This window comes from Schistocerca piceifrons, chromosome 1 (assembly GCF_021461385.2).
Source record: "Schistocerca piceifrons isolate TAMUIC-IGC-003096 chromosome 1, iqSchPice1.1, whole genome shotgun sequence".
Classification (NCBI taxonomy): domain Eukaryota; kingdom Metazoa; phylum Arthropoda; class Insecta; order Orthoptera; family Acrididae; genus Schistocerca; species Schistocerca piceifrons.
Window position 1 is genome coordinate 1,141,815,798 of NC_060138.1, and position 12,618 is coordinate 1,141,828,415.

Consider the following 12,618-nt stretch of genomic DNA (forward strand, 5'->3'; position numbering starts at 1 on the left):
TAGTACCAGCTGTGCTAATTGCGGCCCCGTCCGTGACACTCTCAGATTACAAGGGCACTGTTTCGCTAGTAGTTTCTATATCTGCACTCTGGTGACCTCGGCCACGATTTCGTGGTCTATTTGGGCGGCGCCGTCGCACTCCAAGATTACTTTCTTCTGGCCTTGTTTCTGGCACCCGTTCAAATTCAACTGTTTCGCCACTCGTATCCAAATCGTCGAATGCTTGATTATCTCCATACCGTATACGAGTAGCAGCATCCTCTCTTTGCACTGTTCGAATATCATTACTGCTACGAGAACGATTAACATTTGTTAATGGAATTCTTTCCGTCATTTCAATGTCTTCCTCACGTCCCGGATATAAAACACCTCCGTCGTATTGTATAGAGCCATGGTTGCCCGTTCTTAAATACTGATTTACCCAAGACATTTTGCTGACTAAAATAAATAAATCATTACCACCTTTTATATACATTACGTTATCGAACAGCACGTGTCGGGCAACCTTTTGCTGGCGTGGGTGCTTGCTCAGATAATTGTCCTAAAAGGACAAATTATCTCAGCGGGACAGGGACCGCCGCCATCGCGACCTTGGGACCCCGCGGGGCCCCATTTTTTTTATCAGTTGCTGACCCTCATGAATCGAAACACGACTGCGTCGCATCGTTCCATGATTCGCGGGTCAGCAACCGATAAAACAAAATGGGGCCCCGCGGGGTCCCAAGGTCGTGATGGCGGCGGTCCTTGCCCGCTGAGGTTCCATGATTCGCGAGTCAGCAACTGATAAAAAAAATGGGGCCCCGCGGGGTCCCAAGGTCGCAATGGCAGCGGTCCCTGTCCCTCTGAGATAATTTGTCCTTTTAGGAGAATTATCTGAGCAAGCACCCACGCCAGCAAAAGGTTGGCGCATGTAAAAGTTGTCTTTTTGGAGTGACAGACATGTGAGTATTGATAACTGAAATTGCTTAGCAACCAATCCAGTATATAAGGGGCATGAAATTGTTGTCTTCACATTATGTCCTCTGCATCCACTGCGAGAACTTCTATTGTCTCTGACGAGCTGCCAGAAATAGTAAGTACATTTCTTTATAATGGAAACTTTGTACAAACTTGCACGAATTGCCATTTGTGGAAGACTCCAAAATGCCTTGGATGTTTATCAATTGGAGTTACCACAAACTATACGGGAAGATATTTTATTGGAATTTCGTTTTTCAAAATTTAGTTTCATGTTAAATTCGTATAGACTGCCAGAATGTTATATATTTGATAAAAGTGAAAATGTTCCCATGATTTCTGAAATAGTAAATGATGCAGTAGAAGCGTGTGCAAAAATAAGAGCGGGAATTCCTGTTCCGTGGGAAACACTTGGTTTGATTACAATGTCTTTCTTTGATATTAGTACATTCTGGCAAAGTAGATTCAAAATTAAAGTATTTTTTTACAAAGTTATGTACAAGCATTTCGTATATACTATTTGTGAGAATTGTTTATACAAATTATCCGATTCATGGCAAAACCCGCTACTGCAACCACTTCTAATTGGAATGAGAATTAATATGGTAACCAAGACACCATCATTTTCATATGGTGTAACTTGTCCGCCACATATTAAACAATATAGTCATTCGTGCATGTTTTGCGCAAATAGTCCATTGTTTAGAAGTGTACTACCTATTCTTGAGTACTGCTCGAGTGTTTGGGATCCGCACCAGGTGGTATCGAGAGAAGACATCGAAGCAATCCAGAGGCGAGCTGCTGGAATTATTACCGGTAGGTTCGATCACCATGCAAGTGTTACGCATATACTTCACATGCTCAAGTGAGAATCCTTGGAGGGAAGAAGATATTCATTTCGAAGAACGCTACGGAGAAAGTTTAGAGAATTGCAATTTGAAACTGACTGCAGAGCAACACTACTGCCGCCAAGGCACATTTTGCGTAGGGACCACGAAGATACGAGGCATCTAGATAGTCGCTTTTCCCTTCCTCTATCTACGATTGGAACAGCAAACATAACGACTATTTGTGTTACAAGGTACCCTCCGCCACGCACCGTACGGTGGCGCCGTAGATATAGATATAGGTGAACCAAGGAACGAAGTACCCTTTCAACTATCAGCTAGCAGATGTAAGTCAGTCTGAGTAGGCTTCCCAAAAACGGCATGTCCCAACGTACCGTATACCTTCGTCCAGACCAACACATCAAGAAAGGGAAGACAGCCATGCTTTTTTCAACTCCATCGTGAAATAAATATTCAGATGGACTGAATTCAAGTGTTCTAAAAAGACGCTCAAAGTTTCACTGCTATCAGTCCAAACAACAAAAGAATAGTTTACACATTTGAAAAGACACGCAGGTTTCAAAGTCCCGCTCCAAGACCCGCTCCTCGAAATCTTCCATGAACAAGTTGCCAATAATAGGTGACAAACGACTTCCCATCGCCACTCCATCTGTCTGCTCGTAGTAATGGTGACTGAATAAAAAGTAACTGAAAGTCAATACATGTCGAATAGACTCGTTAATAAAGCACCAAACCTAACCTCAATCAAAGCTAACGAATCAGACAGAAGAACACGAAAATTTACTAGAATATCAGAGTCATTCAAATGTATTCCCTCTAATCGGTGTAAGAAATCCGCTGAGTTCTTAATGTGGTGCTCGCACCGACCTACTATAGGACTCAACAGAGTAGCAAGGTATTTTTGCTACACGATACCGGAGCACCATTGCTATTCACTATCGGACGAAGAGGAGTCCCTTCCTTGTAGTCCTTAGGGAGGCCATATACTCTAGAATGAACAGCACAATAAGGATTGAGACTCTTGATAGCCTCCTGCGAGAAGGAACCTTTCTTCAGCAGGCTGTTAGTCTTTCTCTCAACACTTTTTGCGGGGTCGTCATCGATTCTGCGATACGCCGAATCAGACAGTAAACGCGCGTCTTTTGAACGTAGCTCTGCTTGTCCAAAACAACGGTAGCATTGCCCTTGTGCGCAGGTAAAATAACAATATGCGGATTAACTCTAAGTGAACGTAAAGCAGCCCTCTCATCTGCTGTGACATTACTATTGGGTGACGTGCCCCAGTCGACACTTCACGTATTTCCTCCTTGCCACCTCTGCAACACCAGGAGGCAGTTTAAAAAGAGCCTGTTAAGCAGAGCTAATACTATCAACCATTAGAAAACATTTGGGAGACGTTGCAGGATTTAATCCTTTCTCTAGCACTGATAAAGCTTCCTCGTCAATAGCTTTCTTCGTGAAATTCATCACAGAACTTCAAGAAATAGTATTAAACACCGAGCCACGGTAACGTTCAAACTTCGCCAAACGCCGGGCGGCTAAAGATCGAAATTCCGAATCAGACTGCGACCACGATGCACCGTCCAGTCAATCTCAAGAACAAGTCTAAATTTTTGGCACTCATTAAATGAAGCCGAAAAAATTTCTTGGAAACAAAATCTAACTGTCGACGAGTGTAATACATCCTTTCACGAACATGAGCTAGGCCAACGCGTTGCTTGATGCCATTGGCGGCAGGAGAACGGATATGATGTACAACTTTGGTAAACGTTGGAACAATATTTTAACGTACTGACCATAAGCGGCACACGCGCTTACAACAGTCGAGCAAATCCACCATTTAAGTACATTGTCTTGGAACAAATCATCCCAGGGCATAAACCTGAACCGAGCGAGGTGGTGCAGTGGTTAACACACTGGTATCGCATTCGGGAGGACGACGTTTCAATACCGCGTCCGGCCATCTTGATTTAGTTTTTCCGTGATTTCCCTAAATCACTCCAGGCAAATGCTGGGATGGTTCCTTTGAAAGGGCACGGCCGACTTCCTTTCCCGTCCTTCCCTAATCCGATGAGACCGATAACCTCGCTGTTTCCTCTCTTCCCCCAGCCCCACATAAACCTGAAGTTTGGAGAGGGTGTTGGATCTTATACGGTAGGCATCGATTAAGAAGGGATTGTCCGAAATTTCACTCCTAAGAGGTGAAATAGGAGGTGAAAGGCTTTTTGAAAGTTTGTCGCTGTCAAGGGACTTTTGAAACTAGAACTACGAGAACTAGTATTTGGTTTTTCTGTCAGAAAATAAAAAATACCTGTTTCAACATTTTTGGAAATTCAGCCACTAGTGGGTGAAGGTTAGTTTGAAAATAAATAATTACTAAAGAACTACTAAAGGATTTTTAAGGCTACATTTGTGACTACTGGTATTTGACTTCTCGGTTTGAAATAAAAAAAATACGTTTTTCAGTGCTTCTGGAAATTCAGCCCCTAATGGAGTGCAATACGGAACGAAAATATTGAAGAAATTATTTCGTTACATTAAAAAAATTTAAAGCTCAAATTATGAAAACAGTTATACAGGGAGTCCCATTTATCTTGACCACCCTATATTTCTGTTTGTCCGGATGCAAATTACAAAATGTTTCAAGCAAATGTTCTTTAGCCGTCAGGGGGACATCAATCAGCGTGATTGCGTTCAATAATTTTTTCATAATGTGGGGTCACAGTCATATTTCTTTAAAGTCAGTACGGCCATTTGACTTTTTTATTTGCAGTATTACATTTACACGATCATGACATCGGCTTTAAAGTGCTATTATCAAGTGATTTAATGTTATTCACTGCCTAAGATGGCATTCTGTCGTATTTAAAATACACTATTAGACACAGTGTCTAGGGGTCAATGTTTCTGGTAAAAGCCTACTGCTTTGTTTTTTGTTTGTGATAAAACAAAGCAGTAGGTTTTTACCAGAAATATTGACCGTTAGACAATGTGTCTGATAGTGTATTTTAAATACGCCAGTATGCCATCTTAGGCACTGTATAACATTACAACACTTAATAATGGCACTTTAAAGCCGAAATCATGATCGTGTAAAAAACAGTCTAATGGCGGTACTGACTTTAAGGAAATGATTGCCTTCGTTGTAGCTTTGTTTTTTACAAAGATACGATCAGTGGTATGACTTTTTTAAATGGCACCCTGTATTCTTTATTCGGTAATTCATTTCCTCTCCTAAAGACCTATTCAAAACTGTATCACAGTGCACCATTCACTGAAACAAAATGCTGGAGTTTGTAACCTCCCCCTCACTTATCGACTTTAATGACAGTGAAAAATTAAACCGCGTGTACCTAATGGAAATTTGGGAAAAGCAATCGTCACCGAAGTTAATCTGTCGGTAAAGAGGGAGGAAAGGGTTACATCTAAATGAAAGGAAAAATGCAAATGAAATTGGCGGAAATTAATTTTGAGAAGGGGTAAAGTTAATAAAGAAAGTAAAGGTGCGGCCGTTACGTTAACAATTAACTAGCGGTAATTAGATATTTGAGATTTGGGGGAAATTACGGTCGCCAGTCATATGGACAATTTCTATAGTAACTGAAAAAGAAAGGTTATTACACATGTAATTAGCACTGGAAGCGTGGCAACTGAATGTTGACACGTGTAGTGTGAAAACTGAAAGTTTGTCAGAAGTAATAAATTTCGCTACGCTCTGACTTAATTTAGCAAAAGAATTAATTAAACCGGAAAATTGAAAGTTAATTTAGTGACTGAAATTAATAGTGAGCTTTGTTTCTGAAGCACATCGAAATGCAGTAAAATACGGTTAGTCTTGGGCTATCTCAACAATCATTTCAAAGCTACTTGAATCTACGCAATTTACAAATAAGAGATTTAACTCTGAACTTGAACTAAATGATTCTGAACAATTAACAATAATAAAATTTAGTACGTACCAAGCTGAGCTGCAGTCACAGGTAAGCTAAAATATGCTAACAAAAACGCACTCTTAATTTGTGCTTGTGTAATCTAAATATTGTAGCCAGCTGAACTTTGAAATTAAAGCAGTGAAATGGAATGATATTACTTTAATGCTGGCGTCTGAATTTCAACGACACTCGGGTTCATTTCGGAAAAGGAAGGGACCCTGCTTGGTAATGCAATTGGGACAATGAGCAAAAACGGTTCATGCTAAGTTGCTGTAATTTTGTGATGCAACAATTTTAAAAACTGAGGTCTGCCATACAGTTCTAAAACTTTACGTGCTTCCAGTCTTCCTTGTTGATTGATTGAAGGTTTGAAGCTGTCGATCGAGGAGGTGGCGACAGTCACTCATTGTCGGCCGTCGCTGTTGCAGAAGCTGGATGTTGGCGCGCCTTCTTCTCGACACGGTCTCCAGCCGAAACGGGCTCTTGATGTGTGCCAGCTAACGCTTCCCGTCCGCGACACCATGTCCGAAACTATCATAGCAAGTCGAGCGCAATTACATGCTACCAAACCCCGAAAGCGTGGCAACTCGCGGGAGCATCACACAACACACCTCCTCCACTGCACTACCCCAGCCCGACTCCCTTCTGCCCGCGCTCCGCGCGACAGAGTTAACACTCTCAAAGATCGTAAACACTTTGGTTCTCCACACGACCTATCGATGTAATCGTTCGATAGCATAGTTTTCCCTAGGCAAGAGACAGCGTAAAAATACAAATAGTATTTACAAAACAAACCAATTGTACATCGACATAAATGCACACACACACACACACACACACATATATATATACACAAACAGTAAAACAATTACAATATATAAAGACACAGAAATGTCATATCTTGAGGTAACAAAACAAGGAAAAAAATAGTACAATAGATGGAAATAGGAGGATATGCATTTCCGGCGTTACAAGTTGTCAGAAAACAAATGAAAACCAAGTAAAAACATAATACAAAATTGACTTTGACTCTCCTGTAGCATTGTCCAGGTGTAGAACATTCAAAGGTGCTCAAAGTGGTGACCCTCAACACCGATACACGGGTGCACTCATTGAATGAAAGAATTATTTTCTGCTTACAGTGTTGCCTGATGAAGAGAATTACAAGCAAGCACGATACGTTCCTGCATGTTCTCTGGATTTGTTGGAATATCGCGGTAGGCGCCTTTAATGAACCCCCATAGAAAACAGTCCAGAGGATTTAAATCAGGAGACCCTGCAGGTCAAGTAACTGTTGCTCCTCTACCTATCCATCTGGCAGGATACCTTCGGTTCAGAACATGACGTGCACGCAAGGCATTATATGCTGGACATCCATCGTGCTGATACCACATAACCATTCTGGTTGTTAGCGGCACTTTATCCAGAAGGGGAGGAACAATTCGTCTGAGGAAGTTGGCGTACGCTGTGCCGTTTAGACTACCATTGATGAAATAAGGGCCAATAATTGTAGTACCAAGCATCCCACACCAGACGTTAACTCTTCATTTCCGCTGAAGTTCCACCTCTGTAAGCCATCGTGGGTTGTCGCTGGACCAATAATGCATGTTCCTTGTATTTACCTGTCCTTCGTTTGAGAAGGAATATTCTTCGTAAATAGAACATTGAAGAAGTAGTTCGGGTTGGGAGGATTTGCTGCTGTACCCACTGACAGAATTGTACACGATTCTGGAAATCATTCTCATGCAATTCCTGATGTAGGCGCACATGGTAAGGATGGAAGCGGTGACGTGTTCAAGCTGTCGTGTGCTCGCATGTGGATTCATAGCAACGGAAGCGAGAACAGTAACTTCGGTAGCTTCGTCTGTGCAAGTGCTTCGACGATTGCATTGCCCTGGGTTGAAACTCCCGGTTTGTTGAAGCGTCGCTACAAGACGAGGAAACATCCGTCGGGAAGGTGGCTTCTTGTCAGGATATCGCTCTCTGTACAGTTGCGCTGCCTGCGTAGCATTTCGCTTACCTTCAACAACAACAATAAAAGAAACGTTATGTCGATGCAGTTTGTAGGAAGGACAGCCTTTACTGTATGCCTGCCCTAGACGACAGTATCTAAAAGGACTAAACTACTGTACTAAATGTACCCGTACATAAGAATACAGTACTGCAGTTACTGTTCTGATGACTTACATTCCCCATAGATGGGTAGCATTTCTACCTTCTCTTCGTTGGTGTACAGTCTACTCACACAGCTCTTCAACTGACGATAGTTGACGAATTGACGGGTGTGCATTCTACTTGTGCTTACATTTGTCCTCTGTCAACGTTAGCACTTGGATGTGTTCTATTACCTCGAGTACCTGCACTAAGCGCTGGGAGCGTCAATGTCAATTATGTGTTATGTAATTACTAACCCCGTGTTTCAGTGAATGGTACACTGTGATACATTTTTGAATAGTTCTTTAGGAGAGGAAATGAATTACCGAATAAAAATACAGGGTGCCATCTAAAAAAAAGTCATACTGGTGTTCATATGTTTGTAAAAAACAAAGCTACAACGAAGGCAATTATGCTGATTGATGTCCCCCTGACTGCTAAAGAACATTTGCTTGGAACATTTTGTAATTTGCATCTGGACAAACAGTTATTTAAGGTGTTCAAGATAAATGGGACACCCTGTATATAAAGAAATATTTGTTATGGGATGAAAATTGCTATGGAAATATCTCCATAAGGACACAAAAGGCTTCATTATCAATACTTTTTGACTCCAGTTGTCAGATTCGCTTTTTGGTCAGAAGTATATACGCAAAAGACGATACTTATAAGGCCTTAATTAGTATGAAAATCTTAGAAGGTGTTGCAAAATTCGATTAAATAAAAAAACAAATCTCCGCAAGCCATACAGTCTACACGAGCGAAGCAGGGGCCATTTAGCTAGTTACACCTATCCCCGTATTTTAGAAGTCGTGACTGTGAGTTGAACGTTAGTGCATAAAACTGGAACATATCGGTAATAGTGTGTGCAGTGACGTACCAACTGACCATCACAATAGAAGCAGACAGGTAGACACAACCAGAGGAAAGCCGCCCATACTGTCCCAACAAGTACAATATTAAAATTATACATCCTCATCGACGGATAAACAATACTGATGACAGCACATTAAAGCGTGTTCCATCTTCTTGTCACAGAATCAGCATCCAGCACTAAGCTACAACCTGGTTCATGGAATATTAAATAACTATTAATAAAAAGACTGTTTCCAGTTTTATGTATTTACGCTAAGCTAGTTGTCTGTAACGGAGCAGACGGGGTTGAAGTGCGACCCGTTTCAGGTGGCGCAGTGCTGCGGAAGGCGTCGGCATTACAGGGACGCACAGTCAAAGGCGTCCAGGCTGCACCTGGGGAGTTCCCTCATCACGTGAGTACTGATGCCTAAGTAGCCAGATATACTACACGTGCTAAACAGAGACATTCTGTATGGTGCCGGCTGGGTTTCCATTGCAAAAGAAATTGTCACTATTGGTAGTTACTCTGTTACAATAGAACTCCCCAGTTACACTCCTGCCGATTCATAAACCTCTTACTTACTCTGAAAATATTAAGGAATTCTACAGGTACTTGTATATCTCTTACAGCAAAAGCACTCTGGAACTTCTACGTTGGTCGCAATGTTGATTCGCTCTGAAGATGGAAACGAATGTACGTACCAAAATAACTGCAGCCCATGGCAAATAGTGATAACTAACATTGTCGAAACTTGATGACAGATATCTCAAGAGGCCATGCATTTTACTTTACTTATAGAAGTTTCTCGCACATGAAATTTTAGAAAGAGATTGTATTCCTTGTAGAAGTTCTTCTTAATATGTGTCTTGCAGCTATATGTCTCTTGGGGAGCGCTAAGAAGAGAAAAGATGCTGAAGAAATGTGCGATGAATTAAGGAACAATGTACGTTGATACACTGTGAGGCTGACGAGGGCGTATCGTCTAATTATTTATTATTAATAATTATTAGTGACACCCTTGCGCCTGGCTTACGGAGCAAAGTTTATCGATTGTTTAGCTGACTTCTATATTTTAACTTCAAAGCAGCTATGTGGATCTATTGATGGTGATACGTCAAAACGGACGGTGACGTTAAGCACGTAAATGCCGTTAGTGTTATTTGATAGGAAGTGGCAACAAATCAGTGCCGAGTTTAAGTTTTCCCTTGCTCAATTCAATTTTTATACATAGCAGATCAAAACAAACGCCCACCACAGTCTTACAAACGACACAGAATTACACTTCCCGCTTTATAACAGGTCGTTTTAAGGCCTGCTTCAGGAGAGAAAGTGGCAGTGTGATCCACGGAAAAGTTGGAAAATAACACGAGTAACTTTCCTAACCAGTCTACTAAAATAGGAGGAGACGTAATTTTGACAGCTACAGATTGGGACAGCAATGCCATTAGAACTGTTGCCAGAAACAGGGATTTTTGTGAAATTATTCTGAACGTCTTTTGATCAGATAGAGAACTGAGTCGTCACAACAACTTTTAGAACAGGTTTATGTAGAGGGGGGCAAAATGTTATGATAGTGTCAGTGATTACAGATGTTATATCGAAATAATCAGCAACTAGCTGCATAGAAGAGATTTCATTTCTTAACCAATTTCGGGAATTTAGTGGCCTTCTTCAGAAGGTTGTACCTATCGCATTCTTTGCGAGGGTCAGCTAAAAGAGACATACAGTAAAACTCCACGGTCATGTAGTTCATAGCGCCTGTACAAAAATGTATAAAGGAGCCAGACAACAAATGCAGACATCATGCCAGAACCGGAGCTAATCAGCTGATTATCTACTTAGCTGATTAGATTCATTTCTGGCATGATATCTTCACTGAATTTTTAATAAGGCGTATTAATGTAACAGAGACAGAGAAAATGTTTTGTGACAAGAGCACTTATTCATTTGATTATTAAAATAGACGACATATGAATGGAATGATACCTAAGGATAATGATGTAGCCTAGCCACAAGCTTAAGGTTCACTATAAATTTATTCAGATCAGTTACAGATCTCCTTACAATAGTGGCCTCACACAGGCTGATGTTTAAACACACAAGAGCAAACAGGGGTTAACTAACTTAGAGAGCAAGCAGAGCGTTCGCAGGCTGTAAAAAATTTAATTCAGAGGCACTGTACGGTCTCCAAATCAGGCATACTAAATTCCTAAAGTTCAATATGTTGACATCTATAAAGGGTGTCCCTCCAAAGAGTTGTCAGGCATATTTTCTCTCGTGTTTTGGCAGATATTTGCAATTTCATTTTTGCTGTATGTACCTGGAGTCACCCCACAGCAAAATACTTTTCATTGTCGACGAAAAATGTCGGTTTTTTCCCGTTACGAACAAAATTATTTTAAAGCGAAATTTCACATGTCCATTAGAGAGTGGTCCCATTTTAGTCTAGTGCGATGTCCGATTTACCTATATCTATTAAACAGGACAGTAAAACATGAGGAATAATCTGTACCCCAGCAGTTGCTGCAGTACTGTGGTAGCGCCCTGGTCCGCACTGTATGCTACGCCCATGCAGCAGCGCTAGTCAGTCGCTGCTGGACTACTGATTGTTCTTCCTACCGCTTATTCTTTGTATTTTAATGTCCGTCTTAATATGTATCACACTAGACTAATTTGAGACTGTGTCGACTGCGCGCGTGAAATTCTGCTATAAAAATAATTTTGTTCCTAGTGGGAAATATCCGAACCTTTGTGAGGACACTGGACGTTAAATAAAAGCCTTCATGTGCAGTGTTCGTTTGAGGTGACTCCAGCTGCACATTCCAAAAATCAAACTGCAGATATCGGCCAAAACACGAGAGAAAGTGTAGATGACGACCTGACGACTTTTAGGAGACACAATCTGTATACAGTAACCGGTTCGCCATGGCAACAGTTCAGCCACTGGCGGCTATACTAGCACTCACTGTTCACACTTTCAAACTGTCCTGAACTGTTACGTTGAAATATTTGTAAGTCCGAATAGATGGAAGTCGAAATTATTGTCGCCCAACCAACACTCAAACTCATGCGGTTCATTGGCTGTGCCAACTTTAGCAAACCAACTTACCCACCAAGTTACGACCATAAACAACCCACAAAATACTATCTGGCCGCCAGTATAAAAACTTCATGTCACCATCCACTTAAGTCAAGTGAGCACCTTACAACCAGAAGATAATTCTTACAAGTGTATATTTTGCAGCCTTAAGATATTTCAAACACATACATTATGGACACTTTTAGATAATTTGAACTCTGATACAAACATATTACTACACGCTGAATATCACAAAAGGACTAACCTTTATTTAGAGTTCGTACATCAAAGCAAAGTAGCAAAAAGTAGTCAACATCAGGTCTTTATTCAGAATGCCACTGCAGTACAACTGTTCTCAGTAATCTTACAAACATTAAATTACTAAATCTCTTAAACATACTTTAACAATTTGGGATACTAGAATAAATACCTGTTGCTGATGCTATTCTATAGTGTATCTGTGTGTGAAAAAGTACAGTGTTTTGGCACTATTTTCTAAGATATTGAATTATTTATTTATAAAAATTTGTGTCGAATCAGCGTTTAGATAAATGTCGTCATGTCATAGCTGGCGTCAAGACCTATGTAACTGATGTGCGCATGTGTACCGTATCTGTAGCGTTTGTTAATGATTTTATGATCAATTTAGTACGTAAATGTCAAAAACTTAGTTAATATTTACTTCACCGCAATACCGTCATAAATGAAAGAATCGCGTCAGCGCGGCTAAAATAGAGAGGCTATCTCACGACAGTAGGTGCCAAAGCTCCTGAAGAATGAAGGAGAGAAAAA

General features: G+C 40.9%; 1 protein-coding gene across 7 annotated transcripts in view; it reads left to right on the forward strand.

Moving 5' to 3' along the window:
* Nucleotides 1-1,013: 1,013 nt before the first annotated feature.
* The window catches only part of LOC124780834, a 29,933-nt gene continuing 18,328 nt past the window's right edge, over nucleotides 1,014-12,618 (forward strand). Inside the window, exons 1-3 of one of the 7 annotated variants that reach the window (XR_007015946.1) lie at nucleotides 1,021-1,072; nucleotides 9,074-9,159; nucleotides 9,377-9,440. Coding sequence is in view for 1 of the 7 variants with exons in the window: in XM_047253811.1 (XP_047109767.1) it covers nucleotides 1,092-1,773; nucleotides 9,074-9,159; nucleotides 9,377-9,440 (832 nt within the window). In the remaining 6 variants the exon portion in view is untranslated. The other 6 variants (XM_047253811.1, XR_007015944.1, XR_007015947.1 and 3 more) reach the window with 6 other exon arrangements.